Source organism: Chamaea fasciata, unplaced genomic scaffold (genome assembly GCF_029207755.1).
Source record: "Chamaea fasciata isolate MVZ Bird 193981 ecotype frontalis unplaced genomic scaffold, bChaFas1.0.hap1 SCAF_9, whole genome shotgun sequence".
In the NCBI taxonomy this organism is placed as follows: domain Eukaryota; kingdom Metazoa; phylum Chordata; class Aves; order Passeriformes; family Sylviidae; genus Chamaea; species Chamaea fasciata.
In genome coordinates, this window is record NW_027094094.1 from 20,757,802 (window position 1) to 20,780,047 (window position 22,246).

The 22,246-nt window shown below is 45.1% G+C and overlaps 1 protein-coding gene and 1 long non-coding RNA gene across 12 annotated transcripts in view; one reads left to right on the top strand and one right to left on the bottom strand.

Moving 5' to 3' along the window:
• CAMK2G (calcium/calmodulin dependent protein kinase II gamma) overlaps positions 1–5,574 on the bottom strand; it is a 117,963-nt gene extending 112,389 nt beyond the window's left edge. For all 9 annotated transcript variants that reach the window (XM_066191448.1, XM_066191443.1, XM_066191446.1 and 6 more), the window contains exons 1-2: positions 5,349–5,574; positions 3,400–3,494 (exon numbers count right to left, since the gene is read on the bottom strand). In XM_066191448.1, coding sequence (XP_066047545.1) covers positions 3,400–3,494; positions 5,349–5,413 — 160 coding nt within the window. In that variant the 5' untranslated portion in view covers positions 5,414–5,574. The remainder of the gene's footprint in view (positions 1–3,399; positions 3,495–5,348) is intronic.
• A 305-nt stretch (positions 5,575–5,879) lies between these two features.
• The window catches only part of LOC136294054 (uncharacterized), a 32,706-nt gene continuing 16,339 nt past the window's right edge, over positions 5,880–22,246 (top strand). For all 3 annotated transcript variants that reach the window (XR_010722293.1, XR_010722295.1, XR_010722294.1), the window contains exon 1: positions 5,880–6,333. This is a non-coding gene — a long non-coding RNA (uncharacterized lncRNA). The remainder of the gene's footprint in view (positions 6,334–22,246) is intronic.

Below are 22,246 nucleotides of genomic sequence, written 5' to 3' on the forward strand. Positions count from 1 at the left end.
CACAAGCATTTGGACCCAATTTATCATTAAATTTCTTGGCATGGTCTTCACTGGGCAGTCTTAAGCATCAACACAACGTGAATAATAGCAAATACTTCACTAAAGCCAAAATATGAATTTTAATTTAGACCAGCTCTTACTGACAAAACTTACTAAAAGAGAGAACAGGCATCCAAAAATCACAGACAATATAAAAAAGAGACTCTCCTCTCAACAGCTGACTTAGTATTTTATGAAGAGTGAAGTTTACTAGACTGAAGCTGTTAGGACCAGCACCCTGTGCATCCTCCTTGCTTTCACAGAGAAGCCTTGTAAAGCACCATGCCTCTAAGTCTTTACCCTTTCACTGCATATAATTTACCCTGAAGCATTCCTCTTCCTTCTTTTCAGCCACATATCATAAGCTTTTCAGCACTTCCCAGTTAGCTATCTAATATTTCTTCATCACAAGTCATGAAAAACAGAAGTAACAAGAAGTACTGCAGAAGGAGAACAAGGCTCTGTTACCGTTGCCTTGAACAGAATCAAGGAAAGCACTACAGAAGGCAAAACTTCTGTGAAGCAGCAATGGGCTATACTTCGCAGCAGCGGCAAGATGCTGACTCTTGAAGTAGCAGTTACTGCATAAGGTATCCATGCAGGTTTAAATTCTGCTAGAGATTGTAAAAAATGTTAAACGTAGCTATGCTTAAGTTGGAGAGGGGCTGGCTGCCCCCACATAAGGGAATATTCTGGCTCTGTGACCATGCCTAGAAGAAAACCAGCAGCGTGGGAGGCAGGTCAGGAGGGTGGGTAACCCTGCACAATGGACAGCATGTAGCTGGGTGCACAGGAGAGCCCTGGACAGAGGCACTGATGGGCAGAGACATGGACAGCCCAAGGAGAAGTGCCAGCTTGGGGAAAGGACACAGCAGGCAACACGTATCCAGGATGCTGCAGAATTAACACCATAATTCTGCTCCTCAGGGAGACAGCTTTCTAAAACGCCTTTTCCCAAGACTTTCAGGTTGCTGAATTGAATCTCCCTAATCACTGATTTACAGCTGCAATGTCTAAATAGCACACATTTTTCCTTCAATGCTTTAAAGACCTATTCCAAGGTGAATTCACTAACTTCCTATCAAAATACTCAAGTCTTTTACTCTAAGTACTTTTTGTACTTACCCCTTGAGCTCTCAGCAAACACAGCTGGAATAACTGAGGAACCTACATATTCAGCTGAAGTCACCATCCACATTTCACAGATTCCTCAGTCCTCAGTTAAAACTTCAACACAACTTGATCAGTCCCTTGTTTCTGATACTCTTCTGCAGCAGCAGAAAGATACATTTTCTTTCTTGGTTCTCCTCACACTTACCCTACCTAACCAGTACGTTTTTAAGTATATCATTGCCAGCTGCCTTGAGTTAAGTAGCTGAGGACAAGGCTAGCAGCCTCAATGTATTTCATTTATAGGAAGGTATGAAATCTAAATAGTAAGTATAGATCAAAACACAGCCTATATTCACCCATACTTACTTTTCCTACTTTCCTTACTCCTAAATTGTCATCACCTTACTATGAGAAACAATTAGAATCTATACATTTCTCCCTCTGTAACTCATTAAATGACCAAACACTTAAAAACTGAATCAGTTTTTCGAAGAGTGTTGGATTTCAGCTAATATATTTTTGAATTGTCAACTATATTCAGCCTGCATTTTTGCCCATTTTTCTTCTCTCCAGAGTTAACTTCAATACCCTGTCCTTCGTACGGTAACGCTTTACCCTTCGCGATCAGTTTATCAAAGTGCCCCCTCCCTTCTCCAAGCAGCCTGGTGTCCACTAACATCCGAGAAATGGCTCTCCTGAGCTTCAGTCCCCACTACAGGACAGACAGCGAAGTCTATGGAGCAAACACGGCATTAATGGCAGTCAGCAAAGCAAAGCCACTCTTCAAACCTCTCCCATATTAAGTTGAACTAATTTTGAACTCAAGAGATTGAATATCCCACCTACATCAGCAGGCACTGACACGTGACCATTGATGGGACACCGATTCTCAAAAGATCTGCAGCCACCTCATTAACAAATCCAGGGCTCCACTGGCTGGCCCCCAAAACAACCTCACTCAGGCTAAATATTAAACACCTTAGCACATATGCTTGCTTCCAGAAAAAAAAAAAATTAAAAAAAAAAATCACTGCTTCACAGCACACTACCACTGACACTACTTCATACAAGCCACACAAACTACAGTAAATGGAAATTTTACACTATTCTTCAAGCTGTCTTCTGCTCTTATCATCACATTTCATATTCTGGGAAAAAGGAGAATACATATTCTATTTTTCTTTTTCGTAAGGATTAGGAAAAACATTATTCACTTCTAAATAATTTCTCAAGATCATTTGCTTTCTCCTCATGCTTTTCTCTTTCATTTCTCAGTCAAGCCCCCTACTAAGCCCTCTACTTGACTAGCAAGATAGTCAAGGGCTTCATGCATTAATTTTGTGAACTCTGAAAGGCCTCTAAAGACTCACAACTCTTCTTGTTCACCTTTTCTAGAAAGCGTTGCCTCTGGTATCTCAACTTGTTGCCCTCCCTGTTTTCAGCATCTTTCATTGCAGTTCAGTTTGCCTCATTCTCCCCCTCATCCACCCCACCCACAGGGCAACTTTAATCCCTGTAGGGATTCCCTGCACACCAGAAGATGCACATTCCCTTCATACTGTCCATCTACAACCCTTCATGCATACGTACATCCCTGGAAAGCAGAAGACTAACAGCTTGGAAGAGTAAGATTTTTTTTTCTCTTTTTATAACACTACAGTCTAGTTTCAGGTTTTGCTGTCTCCAGGAGTAATGAAAGCACAAGCCCCTTGTTGTAATATGCGGAAAAGTCAAATTGGCAAGATTTCTCCATCCAACCTATATCTGCCTTTGAAGGCAGACTTTTTAGCTTCCAAACACACCACTTTTAACGACAGCATGAAAGGAGCAGGGCATATAGCGTCTATCTTTCAAAAAAACAATCACAGCTGTTCTGATAAGACAGATGTCCTAGGTAAAAAAGACATTCAGCAAAATAAGTCTGCAACACTTCTCTTTATTATAAGTGATTGGTACACACACACATAGATGAATCTACCTCTAGCTCAACTTGAAGAAGAAAGATCTCCAGAAGAAAAAAGACAACATCACTTTACAGAGTATCCATTTCTAGGATTTCCAGGAATTTTTCTATCAGCCCACACCACCTTCTTTCAGTCTCCTCTTTGCCATACAACTCAATTATTTTGAAAGGCCTAAATGACGACTGAAACAAGCAACTCCAGATCCCTTAAATTTATTACAGCCTCAACTCCAGTGAAGTATTTTTCTACTAATATAGGGAAGAAGGTAGACAGAGACACTAACCTCTGGCTGACAGTTTTTTGGTGTTGATGATTTTTGCAGCATATTCCTGTGAAGAATTTTTCTTTACACATCTGCGGACCACAGAGAAGGCTCCCCTGGAAGAAAGAAAAAGAAGGTAGGTGCTATGAAACTGAAAACGAGACTATAATAGCAACAATTTCTGTCCCCAGAGTGAATCAGATCAAGGACAGGGCAGAAGACAGAGAGAGGAGGGACACAACACCTGAGAATCTGATGAACAATGCACACTGTCTGATCAGCAAAAAACTTAAGTCTATATGGTACTCAAGCCTCCTGAAGACTCCCCAAGCTCCCTCACAGACAGCACAGTAGGAAGAGCACACTGTGAGGGGGGAGAGAGAGACCATACAGGCACAGAAACAGGACGTGAAAGGATTGATAAACAGGAGACAAACAGCCCCAAATGGCACTGCAAACACTAGCTGGTAAGTCCATCTCCCAGAGACAGCATCCCGGCAGTCACAGCACAAAACCAGCACTCATGTCTCCCATGCTCAAGTGCAAACTCAGTCACAAAACCACTGCAACACTTTGCAGAAGTTACTAGTTCTCTTATATCCCACAACCACCTGCAAAATGGGGATAAGCATGTACCTATTAATGAAGTGACTAGAAAATTACAAAGCTTTGTACATTTTCTCAAGCTGAAACTATTGATATTATTATAACTATTCCAAAGCGAATTACTCTTGGAAAGAGATCTGAGAGACGGGGAAGAAGGATTTCTGTGAGGAAAAAGAGTGAATACAACAGAGACCGAGGTGAAATGACAGACTGAAAATCTACAGGACTACACAATTAGCACTTGGAAACAGCCCTTTATTTTTTAAAAACAACAACAACAAAAAAACACAACATGGTGGGTAAAGAACAACAACTAGCTTTACAGGAAAGATCTGCAAAGGGGAAGGACTAATCTGAGAAAACTAGCAGAAAACTCCAAGTCCTTCAGATCAGGAATGCAAACCCATGTCTAGGGACAAATGTCCATATTTCAACTACGAGAGAGGGGAACAGAAGCTGCACAAGGGCCCCACATACAGTTAGTCCTACAAGGAGCCTAAAATAGCTTGAATCCTTCCAATGCTGCGGAGTCCTGCCTTTTATCCCCTTCCTCAACCTCTACATACACACCAATGAGCATCAAGGTGAGCACCGGCACTGTGGCCCGGGCTTGGTGACACACAGCTGCAGCAGTGTGGGGAGGGACGGGGACACCGGGCTGGAAAGAAGAGATGCAGCAGAGCCCAGCAGTTGGTGCAGGAAGGGAGGGAGCGAGCAGCAGCACCCACGAAAGCACTGTCCCCATAATCCTACTCTGGCCGTTTCTGCGCTGCTTTCCTGCCCAACTGCGCTCCCCTGCAAAGCCCTGTCCTAGGGTGCAGCAGCAAGTCTGCCAATGCGGAGACAAGTGCGGAGAGAGGGAGGGAAGAAGCGAGGAAGCGGGGAGGGAGGAGAAGCGCGGTGCAGCAGCACCTGGTCCTTTCACAGGGACAAGGAAGTGGAGACTGAAGCATCGCGGAGTGGCTTTAACAGTGTCGCGTCCCAGAGCAGAAACAGTTGCGGGGAACGGCAACGTGTAGCTGGGAGACGGTGCGGGAAGGAGAACGGGGCAGCCAGGTCCTGAGGAAGGAAAGGAGGGAACAGAGGAAATCTCGGGGTGCAACAGGAGCGCGCAGCCCGAGACAGGCTGCGGGGACACCCGCTGCGGCGGGGCGACCCAGGAGGGCAGGAACACCTTTCCCTCCGGCGGCTGTGCCGCTGGGGTGGACGGGGGGCTGGAGAACAGGATTACAGCGCGACAGCTAATCCTCCTCCGGCTCCCGGGAGAGCCGGGTGACCGGCACGGTGGTCCCGGCAGCGCCGGTGGGTCCCGGGGCCGGGGCGGGCGGCGGGGCGCGGCGCGGGGCGCACAGCAGGCTCCGTACTTGCCGAGCTCCTCGTAGAGCTGGTACTCGTCGGTGAAGCGGGTGCACGTTGCCGTGGTGGCCATGTTCGGGCTGCGGGAGGCTCAGCGTCGCTGGGGCATGGGGCAGGGCGGCGGGGGACGGGCCGAGCGGGCGCGCTGCTCGGCGGCCTTCCTCCTGGCTCGGCGGGGCGGCGCGGGCTCCCCCGGCGCCCGGCTCGGCGCTCCCCGCTCCGCCGTGCACAGTCACCGCTCGCCGGGGAGGGGAAGGAGGCTGAGCCTGGCCAGCACCGCGAGAACTGGCTCGGAGACACCCCGCGCCGGCCCCCTCCCTCCGCCGGCCCCGGCCCGCCGCGGGGTGTGGCCGCCGGGGGCGCTCCCGGGGCGCCCGCAGCGCCGTCGCCCGCCGGGGGCTGCAGCCGGGGCGCGGCCGCTCCCCCGCCCGCGGGCGCCGAGCGGGCGCTGCAGCGAGCGCCCCCGCCCCGCGCCAAGGGCGGGCGGACTGCGGCGGGCGCGCCCCCTCCCCACTCTCCGCAGGCGGCCGGGAGCAGACTCTTAATTCCCCGCGCGAGGGGCGCCGGGCCAGCCGCGGCCGGATAAGCTTCCTGCGTGCGGCGGGAGGGGAGAGGGAGCTGCCGCCGCCGCCGCCGCCGTCGCCGCCCTCCCCCGGGCGCACGTCAGCGGGGCTAACGCCGGGCCACCCGGCCCCTGCGTGTCGCGGCCCGCCGGCAGCAGCCGCCCGGCTCGCTCCGGCCGCTCCGTGCGCGGGGAGGGAGAGGCGGCAGCTCCCGGCCGCCGCCGCCCGTCCCGACCGCAGTCGGAGCCCGGCACGGAGCGTAGGGAACCCGGCCCGCTGCGCTGCCGCCCGCGACCGGGGGAAGCGGGGCCTCAAGCCTTTCTGCGGATCCACCTCAAAGTTGGGCCCTGTGCTCCCGAGCGCTGTCAGGCTGCCCGACCTTGGGGACGCGTGTGGAAGTCCCCGAGGAAATGAACCATCTGGTGCAGAGGTAAAGCGGTAACACGCGAAATGGCTTGAAAGTGTTTGAGAGTGAGAACCGGTATTCGCACACACGCGTGGTTTATGGTGATGGGACTTGGACGCAGAAGACAAACAGAAATCACCAGTCTCCCAACTACAAAAGAAAACAAACCAGCCTCTGTGCTGTCTCTACTAGCACAGAGTCTGAGAGTGCTGCTGCAGTGCCTTCATGAGCAAGTTTGTTTTCTCCTTTTACTTAAGTGAGTCTGTCTCTGTCTGAACAATTGCCAAATCTGCTTAATATGCAGATTTATATAGGGCAGTCACTGATCCAGCCAGAGAGGGATGGGCTGCTCTGGCCTCTCCTGCGTGACTGGGAGTTGCAAGCTGTGTTAAGAACATTCAGGGAGACAGATGAGTGTACCCTAAGCCAGGAGTAGCATTAAAGTGATCTGAAAATTAAGAGTACTGTATGAGTACCATATATTTCTGCGCCGTGTCTGGACTATGAAATCATCATGTTATTCAATCATATGAAAAGCAGTGACAGCAGCCACCTGCATATCCCCCCCTGCTCCCTGTCTCCAGGTTAAATGCAGCCAGCCCGGTGCTGCAAAGACTACACCAAAGTGATGCAGTGGGCAAAAATTCCCTCCTCCTATGCAGAAAGTAGATAGCAAAAGTAGGACAACATAACAGTAGCATTACAACAAAGCAATACCTCTAGAAGGTGATTATGAAACAACAGCATTCTGCGTCTTACACCATGCCAGCATTTAAACCTGGAAACCTGCTGACACAGCTGTATAATTCAGAGAACCAACAAATGATCTATCCAACAGGTATCAGTTGATGGGGCTCCTGCCAAGATAAGACTGTTCCAGCAGCCTCGTTTGGTGGTCCACCAGTTTCTCTAACACAATAGTTGCGGCCAAGGAGGAAAGCAGTTTGACAACCCATGGTCCTTACCCGGGGAATTGGCTGATAACATGAAATTTAAGTGGGAGATTATATATACGGAGGCAGGCAATGTTGCTGATACGCAACCTGCACTGCATTTCTACCACCCGAAATGACATTAGATGTCCTTTGTGCAGGAAAAGTGAGCTGTTAAGTTTGTGCTGTAGTTGTGCTAGGCGATGTCATCAGGAAATATGCAACCCATTCCCCAATGTTAAAATGTACAGAGCAACTGGAACAGGGCTCTGTTCCAACAACACAAAACTGGGAGTGGAGGATTAGAACCAAATTTGAACGTGTTGTAGTGAATAAGCAGCCAGAGGGAGTCAATCTTACTTTTATGCAGAGGAAAGCAGCTGAGCCATGACCAAAAAGTACAGCAACAGGAGAGGTTTACCTAAAGCTACGTATTAAACTGAGAGCTATTCCGCAGTTGAAAACTCTTTTAACTGGACTCAAGGAGTGTTCTGTGCTCTACACAAAGTACCCCACGATATTTAAGAAGCTCTGGTAGCAGTGGTCTTATAAAAATACACGAGGAATGTAAAAAGAGAGAGACAGAAGAGGACATTTCTCATCTTCAAGAGCTACAAGGAAAAGTGAGGTCTGGAAATCAGAAAGGGAACAGAGGAGTAAGTGTGTAAAGAAAAGCTAACCATGTGTTCTGCATAGCAAGTGCTACAGAAACAGATTGCTAACTGAGAAACTTGTGTTAAGTGAGAAGTGGGATATAAATTGAGTGACAGACTTGATTAAACCAAGTACTGAGTGGGAGACTAAATTATGGGAGTAGAGTTTTTAAAAGGAATGTAGACAAAATGAAGCAGGAGGAGGGGTGGCAATATGGATAAGAGAGTATTGTGTCAACAGAAAGAAATATTGATGTTCTGGCTGACATTCCAGTCTACTTGTACTGAGAGCAAAACTGCAAACAGAGGTGAATCTGGATGGTGCCTGGTCAGAATAATGTTGCAGAGACCAGAAAATATCTCAACAGCAAGAAATAGTTTTGAGAGCCTGTGCACTAGTAATGAGAGATTCAGCTAATGAACAGTAGGGGAGATCCTGACCCGAGTTATGTGCAGGATTGAAATCTGGAAGTAATGCTTTGCTTTCAGTACCAGCCAGCTGCAGATTTCCCATTAGCAGAATGGCAGTTTTGGTCTCTATCTTTGAAGCAGCAGAGTTTGGCTTATACAGTACTCTGAACTGTCAGGGATCTGTGAGGTAATAATCTGATTTTAATAACTGGAGCTGAGTAAGAGGCACTAAAGAAAGTAAGTAAAATGCAAAGGATTTAAGGCAAAGCCCATGGGCGTAAATGGACATTTCCTCTGATGTTAATGGACTTCGGATCAGGCCCCATCTGTCCATGGAGCCCGAGGTCAGCGTTGGTATGTTGAAGAATGTCTGTGGGAAGGCAATAACACAAAAGTGTTGGTCTTTAGGGAAGCAGAGTGAAGGACTAAAAAAACCTGGAATCCAAACCGCTGTGGAAAATGGGAAGGATGCTGGAGAAGATGCATGACAGCATCTTTCCAGCAAGGCTGAACAAGCCCAAGGGCAGCACGTATTAGTGTGCTGAGTGGAGCAGTGCTGGCTAGTACCAGATAGGAAGAAAGGGTGTTAGCAAAAGTGGAGGGTAGGGTAAAAATGGGTAGAGTTAGAAATCAGTCTGGGAGGTTGAAAGCAAGTAGCAAAAAAGAAACATGCAGTAAAGAAAATGAGTAGGCATATTTTTTAAATAGACATTTCTGCGTTTCTGCTATTAACTTGGGGTTCCACAAGGAATCAACAATCTCTTCTCTCTATGCTTCTGCCCTTCAGCCTGCCTCTTTAAAGTGTGTAGCTCCAGGTAGGTCTTATCTCTCACAGAGATATTACAGGGCATAAAATTCTACCTGCCCTGCTATTGTGTGCAGCTTCTTGACACTACTTCAGTATAGTAACAAATGAAAATGCAGACCAAAACATCCAAACATCTAAAATTGTGTGAAATACTCCATCATCTTAAAATGAGAGATTTTTTGGCAGGTAAGGAAAAGTTTTGAAATTCTTAACTATTCTCCTGCTTATGAATCTACAAAGAAATATGCAGAGTTACCTAAATGAAGCATCGTTTTGCCATTACTGTTCACAGATTCACATTCATGTTCACAGAAGAAAGGTCATGTATTTTCAGAGGTGATTGTTCATGTTGGCTGTACAAAATCTTGTGTTTTTTTTACTTGCGCCATTCATCTACCGAGAAAATATATTTTTTTAATGTGCCTGGTTGTTCTCTTCCTTCTCCCAAACTGACATTCATTTGCTACCTCTGAGGATTTATAAGTGAGGCTGATAAAAATTAAAAGTAGCATGCATAGAAAGAAGATTGGAAAGAGAGGAACTTTTTAGTGAATGAATATAAAATTTATATTGGAAATAAACGGTAGAGTTCTGGAGAGAAGCAAATATTAAATTACCCTATTAGTGGGGACTATTCAGCCATCCATCTAGTTTAGTGTCTTGTCTTCAGTAGTGACCTATTCCAGATGATAAATGTAAGGGAGCGTATGAAAGAAGACAGACAAGAAAAAGGAAAAGGAATCAAAGCAGGAAAATAAAAAAATCTGTGTAACTATGACCCACGTGCATATTGCATGCTTCTTGATTAGAGAGTGGCTTTCCTCCTGACCCCAAGCTGATGATCAAAATATGCCCTGAAGCACCAGGATTGGTAGCCCCTGTAATTTTGATCCTAGCTTGTGTCAGTGCACATGCTATTCTGTTTCATGTCAACGCCTAATCCTTTTTGATAGTTACTAAGCTATTTAAGTCAATAATATCCCATGGCTCTGAGTGTCGCATGTTAATTATATGGCTCATAAAACATATAACCTGATCTCATTGCAAATTTGTTCTATTTTAATGTCTCTGAGTGCTTTCTACTGTTATGAGACAGGGTCAGTAGGTAGTGTGACCAAGTGGCCCGCCCTATTCTGTACATCTCTGCTCTTTAGTGCTGTGGGTCACTGCCCCAGGAGCTCAGACCAAGGAGGGGGCAGCTGTGTCTGGCAGGGGCTCAGTGCCTGGGTGCTTCTGGGCAGGCTCCATGTACCTGCCGGCACCCTGCCTACTTCCCCAGCCCCCCTAGTGAGCCAGGGGGGCACATGCCTTTCACTGGGATTTTTCCAAGTAACTAGACGCAAGGTATTTTCTCCTCAGCTTGAAGAGCTTGTAACTTTGGATTTCAGAACCGAGGGCTAGGTCCCCAGTTAGGAAGGGGAAGCATTGGTCCACATTCAGCATATTTAACTGGCAAAAGCTCATTCCACACTCTCTGTTCTCTAGAGCCTATTCCTACCTTAATAATGGATCAATATCAGGTTTATTGACCGATTCCACAAGCTGTTCTGGATTCCTGCACAACTACATATGACATAGGCAAAGCCTAGTGGAAGATGACACGTGGATAGTGTGGAAGAGCTGAGTACTTCACCCACAGAGCCATGTAGAAGGGGCTACCCTGATTTTATGCAGCCTGATTGTATGTTTCTCATCTCATGAAAATCCAAGTCCCTTCAATACTAGCATGAGCTCTAGGTTAGAAACTGAGTGAGCTCCAGAGGACTCACCTTCCCAGATTCCTTTCAGAATCTTCCTTTGCTAGAGAGACATCACTAAACAATTTTTAAATGCTGAGCTGCAATGTCTGCTGGCTCCTCTATTAACTGATCAGTTTTACAACATGTTATGCTTTTATCACATCCAAATTAACCTTTGAAATTTATCCATAGGACTCTATAGAAAACAGAAAGGATGATGAAAGTTGGACAAATAATGTGAGCAATAAGTGCTTCCTCTAGTTCTATAAGAATATTAATATTATTGCATTTTAAAAAACCCAAGCTTTCACTTCTTGAAACTGGCCAATGTCAATTGTTAATTGGGTGAAGAGCAGGGTTTCCCACCACTTATATGGCAACAAGGTCATGTTCCACAAGCTCTTTTAAAAAATCTGGTAACAGTAACTGGTATGCTAAAATCACTCTCAGATGAGGTTAGCCTCAAAACATTTCATTTCTGGTGCCTCCCTTGGTGGATGGATGACAGAGAAACAGATTTTCCTGCTTCACCAGAGGAAATGAACAGATTCATATGACCAGTGCCCAGTATAGCTTAATAGTGACTCCAGGCGGCTCTGCTGTCACTGAAGGGTTACTCTGTGGGTATACGATAGTGGGGAAACATCTTGAACATTCATTTGAATATGGCCATCACAGTGGAATGTTCAGGGGCTATTTTAAGATTCACACTGTTTGTTTAAACAAGATGGCATGACTCAATGACTGTTACGTAAAGGATGAACAGAGATTTCTCTCTATATCCCAGATCTCTCCACCAACTTTATTGCATGGAATTATACATACACCATGCTGAATAGTATTGATTACTGAATGAATACTGAAAACGAACGCCACATCCTGGAATGGAGCCTCCCTCTTTTTAAAATAAGGTCCCTGTCAAAGGAAAGGCTAATATTGCAAAAAAGATGATGGATGGACAGGCCACAAGAGCTGAATGCTGCCTTTCAGAGTGTTGAGAAGAATATGAACAAGTAACTCCCTCATTGCTGGGGTTCACCCATAACCAGAAGGAATGAGAAATGAGCAGTTTGGTTTCCAGTGATCAGTCAATGCAATCTATTGCTACTGCTGAAAGAAAAACTTCTGTTTAGTGCCAGCTGCAACAAATTTTGTTGCTTTGCTTTTTAAAATGGAGCACAGATCAGATCACTGAGAAAACCTCCAGTTTAACTCTCACAACCAAAGTCATCGAAACATTTGGCTATTACTAGCTCTATTTGAATTCAATTCAAATTAAGATAAACTAATGTATCTCCCACTATCCATTTTGCCATCTTGTCATCTCAGTTGAATTTATGGCACAATCCCTGGGAAGATACTAAACTTCTTACATAGAGTTTTCTGTTAGATCGTGATTTAAATGGCTGTGGATTATTGTCCCAGAATAAAAGTGCTGAACACCAAAGATACCCTGAAGTGTGTGCAGACTCTTGAGATTACAAAGAGACCAAATAATTCCCTTGGGGAATTTGCTGTCATATAGTATATTGATGGATCAATCTCAAACTGCAGTCTGTTCAGAACAAGGCATCTGTCTGGTCTTGTTTGGTAAAATACTGTGCATGTCTGGCAGCATGTCATTGACTGTTCAGGTTTAAACTCTCAAATCATAGCACCCTTCCAATTAAACATCAAACCGTGACTGGAGTTATTTGATGTTAACACAAAAGAATAGAAAGCTATTTTAAAAATAGAGGAGTTTATTATTAATTCTGTTAAACTTGCAGTTTGAAAGTTTTTGGTTTAGACAAGGAACACCCTGTACTCCTTGCCCTCATAGGAGTGCTGAATTGTAGTATGTAACATGACAGAATCATCCAGCACTGGAATTCTCAAAACTTTTTATCCTGAGAGATTACTCTGAATCTGGGAGACATTACAAGCAACTTTTAATCATCAAAGCTCCTGGTCCATTATAAGCCATGAAGTAGTGTACTTCCACAGCACAAACGTCACTGCCAAAATTGGCATGAACTGGCCCCTCCTGGCAATCTCAGGAAGTCGACGTTTGTAGAGCCTGTGCTTTCCTGTCATCACCAGGCAGAAGTCCTTTCAAATTTAGGACTAAGGCAGGAAGGGTGTATTTTCACTAACAATGTCCACAGTACGAGTACAAAGGAGTAGATGCAGAAGCAATGTCTCCAGAGTATTTCACCATCACTTTCACCAGCACAAAACTCTCAAATAACACCTGTTAGCAGAAAATACTGGTTTTCCTTTTTTTCTTCTTTGAATCCTCTTGGTCCAGTGTTTCACCTTCTCAGTTTAAACAGTAACTGTTTAAAGATGACCTTGACATTTTTAAAAGTGCCTGTAAAACCTCTCCACTGTAAAACAGCCAGTTTAACATTTATGCATCATTTTAAAAAAATAAATATTTTAACCAAAATTGCCTGAATGTTTACACAATGGGAGAGATGGCTCACAGGACTCTTCAAAGAACATTGGCAGTAATTTTCTACCCTGAGTAAAATAAATTAATTAACACACACATCCTGTTTCACATCAAAAGAAAATCTGGCTCCAAGGAACAATCCAAAGGAGAGGGCCTGTGAATGTTTACAAATACAGCCTGAGCCAACAAGAGCAGCAAGAGGGTATTTGGGAACCACAGCAAAACTTCCACGCGGCGGCTGGACTCTGGTTTCTCCAGGTTTCAGTTCTGCCTGTGTGTAACGAACAGGGAGCACACAGTGAAAAAGACAGGCCTGATTTCCCAGCCAGAGCAATAGTAAAATAATGATTTACACTCCTCATTACAGCCACAAAACCTGTGGGAATAAGTGAAGTAAATCATGTTTTACAATGATAGAAATGAGCCAGAGAGAGGGACAGTGACTCCCTCATGACCTCATTGGAGTGCATCTGTCATGGGAAGGCAGAATTCAGGTTGCTCCTCCAACACGAACAGATACAGACACTTTCCTGTGGATCTTGATTTTGGGTGAAGGTAATGCAGTGGTGCCACTCTGAATTAAACGTGCAGCTCTCATCAAATTTCTCCCCAAAATTATGCCTCAGGATGGAGTGCCATTCACAATTAAAAACTCACTAAACCTTCCTTATGTTCCTGCATCCCTTTTCTATGGAGTGGCTGTGACTGCTACTGCTTTCTACGTCTCCTCCTGAGTCCACTTTGTTCCTTCTATCTTGTTAATAAAAATAAAATGCAAAAGAAAAAAAGATGGTTCTTGACAGGTTAAAAAAATTACACCCAACATCTGTCAGTTTGAGTTGGGATCCCCATTAAGAATCCACCACTGTGAGTCTGCAGTGACACAGACTTCCTGCCTTTGAAGGGCAGTAGGCAAACACACCTGACTGTGTGGAAACACAAATATTTGCACATTCAGAAGCCCTCAAGTATACAATTTCTATACTGCAGAGGAGGGTGTTATTTCCATGTTTAATGACCTTATGTTACATTTGAGAAGTACCAGTGAAAAAAATACATTCCAGGAAGAGAATAAGATGCTAGCTCGTGGCTGTTTGTTTCTTGAATACTTGCAAATTACCAAAGTGTGTGCAAGCGCGTGAAGTGGAACTGTGCCTCTGCTCATGAAGATGTGGATAAGGCAGCTCATGCTGAGGTGTGCATGTGTACTTGTGACTGGACGGCGCACAGGCCAGGTGGGTGTAGGTCCTGCAGTCCCACAAATGGGAACAAAAGCAGAGATACCATAAGCTGCAAGGAAAAATGAAAGGTGTTTTTACATATTTATTCCAGGACACAGAGTGCATGTAAAGGCCAAGGATCCAGAAACATTAGGGAGGAACTGACTTAGAGTGAGCTCCATGCAGCAAACAAGGATAGGCTAGGGTGTGTCGGAGAGAGAGCGACAAAGCATTTTATGTTTACATGAGAAAATAAATGCTGTCAATACAATTAAGAGCCAAACTCCATTTAGCTTTTGCTTCTGAGTGAGTTTGGAAGAGGATGTGCACTCTGTGATCCCACACAGCTGTAACATTTGGCTGTCATTCTTATGGGAAAAGCAAGCTCCCCATGGAAATCACACCTGCTGGCTATAACTAAAATTCACAGAACTAACATCTGTCTCAGCTTTGGCATCTGCCTCTATTCCTAGACATACACAGGAGTAGGTGAAAGCACAATCTGGACTGTCCCTGACTCCACTGGATGGTCCTCAAATCCAGGAGCTGGGGTAATTAATTTTGAATGAATGAATAAATGATGCCAGTTGAGGACTTGAAAGTCCCATTCCTGGCCCACACTTCCCTTTGGCAAGGGAGAATGGGGGAGTTAAAAACTTAGTTGTATTGCATGTCACTAGAAATACCATTTCAGAGTGAAACTCAAGAGTTTTACAGGAACACACAAAATGTTTGAAACTCCCATGTGATTCCATTTCTCTTGCTTTAGAAGAACTTCATATCATATTCATATTTTTTTGTCAACAACTTAGATGCTTTCTAAACCTAAATATTGCCTATTTCTTCAAATCTATACCTTCATCCTTTTATCTCAAGGGTCTAATCCTCTTGTTTTCTTGGTATGCATTTCTTGGTAACTGAAACTTTATCATTTTCTAAAGCATGTTTACTAAGACTGATACCACAGAGGTGACTGCCTAGATGAGCAGTTCTTTTCTGTGTGTGAAACATTGTGATGGAAGCAGTTTTGAGCTATGATTACCACCCAGCTGATTCAGCGACGAGGCCTTCTTATGGACACCATGCACAGTTTGAGCATTAAATTTGTTATTTATTTGTCTCTGTCCACCTACTAACAGAAACCAAACCTTACAGAAATCATCTCAATGCTGGAGATTAGAATCTAGCCTCCTGTATTCCCAACACCTTTCTTGAGCTAGAACTTTGTTAGTTATAAAGTATATGGCCAGAACAATAGCAAACGTATTAAGTGATAGGATATATATTATGAATGGTTTTTGGTTGCCTCAAGTCTGCCTTCACAACACATTAGCATAAAGCTTTGCTCAAACACACAACACAGTTGCTTTGGCCTTAGGCTGGTACAAAGACAAGGCCCAGCAACAGCAACCTTCACTATTCAAGTTTGCAGCATAACTTCTCCAATTGCCAGCACTGGCTCAGTCAATAACATACTGCACATGCTGGGCTCATGTACCACCCTGTCCATGTGTGTTGCTCTTGGGATTAGTTTTGCTTCTGAAACTGTTTTAAGAACAGGAGCACAGGACAAGTGACATTCAGGACTCATCTGCTGCTTTCAGCTCCACCTTGGAAGCAGGCATGCCCTTTGGGAATGGTGCTTGTGGGGACCCATCCTCATGCAAGACCACCTGCACAACCGAAAGGGAAGGGAAGCACTGCTGAGTTCTTACTCCATATGTGTTGTATAGGGACATTTCCTAGCAGTTAATATTTAAGATGCAGCAGGAGAAAAGATGCAAGCTGCACACAGGTGAAACAGATGTTGGACATCTGAGTGAAGGGTGAGGAACAGAAAAAGTATCTATGACTATTGGAACAGTCCTGCTACTACTGACTCATAAGCAAAAAGAGGCCACTGTGGGAAAAATTGCAATCCATTGCCAATGCAATTTAGCATTTATAGAACATGCGTAAGTATGGCAAGATCTCAAGACCTACAAACAGTGCAAGTCATCAGGACATCACAGTACCTAATGCCATGAAAGACGGTCCAAACCGAATAGCTTCCAGTTCCTTCCTTAACAGTCAAAAAAGTTCGTAGGAAAGGAGGAGAGCGTCGGCTGAGCTGCGTGCTGCGCTGGAAGAGCTCTGATCACTAGGCAGGAACTCGAGCTGCTCGGAGCCCCGAGGAAAGCGCCGTCGGGAGACACCCCGCGGCAGCGGCCGCGCTCGCCCCGCAGAGCCGCTGCCCCGCCTGACCTCGAGCGCGCCAACAGCGACGGCAAAGGGACCTGACCCGGCCCCTGGGCGGGCTGGGGCGCCGAACACACACACCTCGCCCGGGTGTAAAGACCCCAGCCGTCAGTATCCCTAAACTGCCCGAGGATTTAAACCGCATCTACAACAGTCATTCTAATCCTGCGGTTTCATGAGCTAAGAAAACACTTCAGTTTAAGGAGTCATGAATTATCCACATGGCAAAACTACAATCCTTTCAGTCAGCTTCAGGTGTGTGTGTGTGTCCAGCTTTCGACACCCCAACTTCTGCTTTTGCTGTCCTCTGCTCCTGTAAAACTCTTTGTGCTCATTTGCCAGCGTTCCCTTGTTAAAATCAAACCTTACCACAGGATCTTGAAGCAGGTGATCCTGCCTTCTTATCATAAACAATTTCCTCTACTGAACAGTTTTTGTGCCTTCTTGGAGGCAAACAGAGCTCTTTGGAGATGGGCTTCTTGGTTGCACAGGTCAGCAAGTATTTTTACACAGTGATGTACAACAATACGAGATAATAAGAGAGTTGCATTAAGAAGTCGTGACTGGACGTCATTACAGAGGCAGAACTCCTAACCAAGGAAGAAAAGTGTTTAGAGAAGGGACTCAGAAGCAATTTCTCCCTTTTCTGTGTCATTTACCTCACTGGTAAAATCAGGAAAAGTTATTTACATTCATTTTACCAGGTTAATAAGGTTTTTGGCACTTAGGAAATTATCTTTATCACTTGGGTTTTTTTAACTATTTAGAGGAGAAATTACAAATATCCACTAATATATTTGAGGAGAATACCTGATTTATACAAGATAGCTGAGTACATATACACAAATTTAATTTCTAAGAACCTATTTTAAACAGCCTTTTAATACTACCTATAAAAAGGAGTGGGAAAAGCACAAGAACAAATGCGGGAGCATACCCCATGATGACATCATAATTCGCTTAAGTGATTTCCCCTGAAAATTACTGCAAATTTGACATCAAGCTGGGCTAGCTATGAGGTACTCCTTCCTTTTGTTTTCATCTCAGACAGCACCTATTGCAAGACATTTCTAAGCATTGTCCTACAACAATCAAACCTATGGCAATTATTAATTTCTTGCACTTTTCAGAAATTAATGGTGCTATATATTGCATATATACTGTAACAGGAGACATCAAAGACCCCAAAGTCTACTTTTCAGCACCCAATTTATTGTGAATTAAAGTTTTCCAGGCTGAAGATGTCACTTGCTTCTGTCACACAACAGGCAGGAAAACCTCTGATCACTGGATTTAGCAGCTTGCTGAGACAATCTTTACTGAAAGTCTGGCCTCCACAAAGGATATCCCTGCAGAACCCCTTAAATAGCCCTCTACTAGGAGTAGGTAATAAGGGGAAAAAATCAACATGCCTAGTTACTGAGAAAAAAATTACTCCAAAGATAGTTAAAGTAAAAAGAGACAAAACTTTGAAAAGTGGAGGATGCAGGAAGGGCAAGGATTTACTTAGTTACTCAAGTGATGGCCCCGCCGCGAATGAGTACAGGAGATGTAAAGAGCCAGAGAAGACCCAATGGGGAGGTAGTTCCAGCAGAAGAGGAATTCTTGAAACAACCGCCATGTGTTTGCACTTGAGAAATGAAGTTGATCACAGTTACTGTAATTACACAAGCTCACACTGCCCCCAGAAGGCAGCATCCCACACTTTTCCTCTCATGTTTCTTTTTTCTGCTCCTTCTCGCTTGCCTGCACTCATTACTGCAGCTAAATGTCAAGTGATGCTCAAGGAGAAAAAATTCCATCTTCATGTATGAAATTATGAACTCTGAGTTGATCATTGCTATTCATAAGTAAGAAGGACACCAAGGATAGTTAAATACATAGAACACCACTTTTACAGAGAACATTAAGTAAACTAGGAGTCTTCAAATTAGAAAGGGAACAAATTAAAGTGATGTGATTCTTGCACATAAAATAACAAGGGGATTTAGAGAAAGAAAGAAAGAAAGAAAATAAAGAAACTGATAAATGCCATAAACATATCCTTTCCATTAAGTAGCTAGTCGTGGTATTGTCCCCTGGAATGCACCAAGCCAGGTAGCCTTAGGCTTGCTAGGTGAGTATCAGGCTAGCAGGCCTCAGAACAACAGGGTGACATGGGCCAGTCAGAAGCACCCTCCTACCCCACAGCCTGAGCCTTGTCATGGACTGGACAGAACTGAGCTGGTACTTTCTGAAGGAATTGGGCAAGATCTCTCAATCCCAAGCAAGGTTCTGAATGGTCCCTCCAGTTGTCATCTGGGCCTGCACAAATAGATCACAACCCTGGGCAGAGGTATGTAGCCCTTGTGAGAGCCAAGAATATCTTAGTGCCTGCCACCTTAAGAGCAATTTTTTGCACAGTCTTCTCACTTTGTTTATATTTATTGAGATACTCTTTTCCTCTGATGCCTGGAAGAGCTTTAAAGCCTTTTCCAAACTTCCCCTTTGCAGAACACACACACGCATGCACAACTACAGTAATGTAATTCCCTTTAACATTTCCTAACGGGGTTAAAATAATAAATTCTGGCCCCACAAGACACTTTTCTGTAAACAAATTGAAATTTATGCTTTTATAAATCAACTGTTCAGTGACAGCACCAAGCAGCACTCCTGGAACTGCAGAGGGGAGGGATCCAGAAGGATGCCTGGCACGGGCGAGCCGCGCGAGATGAAGACTAGAGCAACCTGAGGATACTGCAACTTGCGACAGCCAGAACATTCCATACACCTGGGAAGAGTGATGGAAAGACTCACTCGAGTGCGGAATCCCCCTGACGCCGGAGGGGACAACGCGGCGGGGCCCGCGGCCGGGACGGGCGGCGGCGGGCGCCAGGGGGCGCTCCCGCACAGCGCCGCGGCCCCTCTCCGGGCGCGGGCTATCCCGGGCCATCCCCGGGTATCCCGGGCCATCCCCGGGTATCCCGGGCTATCCCAGGGTATCCCGGGCTATCCCAGAGTATTCCGGGGTGCTCCAGAGCATCCTGCAGTATCCTGCTCCCGGAGGGACACGGCCGGGCAGCCGCCAGCGTGGCCGTGCGGCCGGGTGCCTGCACTGGTCTGCGGGCTGCCCACAGCCTGCTGCTCGGCTGCGGCCGAAGACACAGCAGCAGTAAGTTTCATCCGTAAGGTGTTCAGAATGTGACACGGATGAGATTTTTTTTTTTTTTTTGGCCGTATTTTATGTTCTTAGTAGTCTCTGAAATTTGACTTAAAGATTTTAAAGACAGAAAAAAAATCAAATAAATCATTGTGTTCATGCAGGCTGTAGAAATTGGCTTTGTCTGGATTTTCGGCTATCCGAACAGCAACTCAAGATTCCTGTAAATGTTCAATCCAAGCTCTGCCCCAGCTCAGCCCCAAGCACGGACGGGCGTGCAGGCGATGAAATTCAGCACTTACCCCACTGGAAGGGCTGCTTTGGCTCTGAGGTGTGTGAGGGAACGGCTGGGTGTGGTGCTCGCTCTCCCCGAACAAATCACCGTCCCGCAGTCTAATTCCTGCGATGCCCTGACAAGTAATCAGCAAATCCAATCAAAATGGGGAATCTCCTGCAAGACACTTAATTGTAAACCCAACAAGAAGAAGGAATTGATCAAAGAGTGAAAGCATAATACACCATGAAACATGACACATTTCTGTGGCAACATCTAGCCTAAAATCAACACAGACTCTGAGAGCTCATCATTCTTGAAAAATAATTTTCAAATACAGGCTCTGTTTGTGACCTAAGGCACCTCACAGGAATTGTGACCAGTCGGAAAAGGTCAATGCCATCAGACAATTTACATTTGCAAATATAGACCTGGAGCTGTCATATTTTAAGTCTCTGGCTCCACAGTAGCCTCAGACAAGCCCTATGTTTTTTCCTTTCACCTCTTTATTTGCAAGATGTGGTAGCAGTTATCTCTCCTATAAATCACAAACAGGGCTCTGACTGACAACTGGTATATAAAGAATGAAGGCTTGTTAACAGTCACTGAAGTTATGCCAACTAACAACCCCGCAAACTCATGCTGTTTGGCTGTGGGTGTATTCATTTAGCTAATGAATATCAATGTGTGGGATTAACCAGATAAACCTGTAGCCAGTGAGAAATGAATACTATGTGGGTGTGCATCCCTCTCAGCAATCCATGATTAATATGTTTCTACTAGGGTCTATGTTTTTAATAAACTCCAGAATAATGAGCCCCAGTTTGCTCGGGGAACTTAATTTTTCTAAATGTAATATTCTGGAGGTTATGGCTCCCCAGGTGGCTTACAAAGGACAAACAAAAATTTGGGAGAAAACCAGTTTTTGCAGAGTTGAACCTAAATGTGCATCCCCATTGCGAACAGGAGGAGGGGCTGTTGTTTGCAGTTTAGAGTTCCCAGGGCTGTTGGCCACGGCCAAGGGAAATGTTTACTACAGCTGTAATCTGTTATGTGCTGTTGATTTTAATTGCTTTTCAAAATGTGAAGACAACTGTGATATTTGGAAGAGACTGGCAAGCTGCACTAATAAGCTCTGTTGTGCAGCTGATCTAGTTCACAATGTGCTCTGCAGGCTTCTCTGCAAAATTCTGTCAGTATCCTGGGGAGTGACGAAGGAAAGGAAGGATCTTAGACATGTCCTGCCCAGCCAAAGAAGTGAGCTTGATTCACTGCTTATCTTGGATCTATATCCACAGAAGCCTAAGCCCTTCCTTAGAAGACCCTACAGAAAGCAGCCAGCTATAGCCACGGAGCTATGGTGATATTAATTAACTAATTCTTATTGTAAAAGCAGCACTGAATATCCAATTTGACACAAGTTATGTGGTCAAGGAGAACTGTCTTGGAAATTAGTAACATAGTACTTGGGTTAGAAATGGGTAGTCAGCAAGGCACCTTGGTTGAGGGCACAGAGGGGTTCCTCAAAGATTTGGGAACACTCCAGTTCCAGGCTTATGTCCAGCTGGAGGCTGTTCCCAAGAGGTGTTTCAGTCCCTGGTCTCAGCTGGTGATGTATGAGGGAAATTCTTTGCTTCACTCTGCTAGGCAAGTGGTATTCTGTGACATTGGCTCACCTAGAAGTGGGTTGGAGGTGCAGTGTGGGTGCTGGTTACAGCTGGGTGCTCCTGTGTGATGGGAAATGGTGCAGTCTGCTTCATCCAGCCCCTTGGAACCCAAGAGTGTGGGCTTCTTCCTGGGGCTTGTGTAGAGTCTCAGCCCCAAATGCAGTGCGCGTCTTTCGCTAGCAAGAGATGAGCCAAATGAGAATGACATGTCAGAGGGTTAAGAAGATTTACCTCAGCAAAGCTGTATTGTATAGACTCCCCAGACAGCTTTTCTTTCGCAGCTGTGAGCTGGAAAAATCAGAAAATGAAGAAAAAAACATTAGCAAGGCAACCAGTATAAACTGGCAGATTCAAACACAGTAATGGAGCAAAGCTACTGCTCTCATCCTGGCACACCCAGACACCCAGAAACTTTA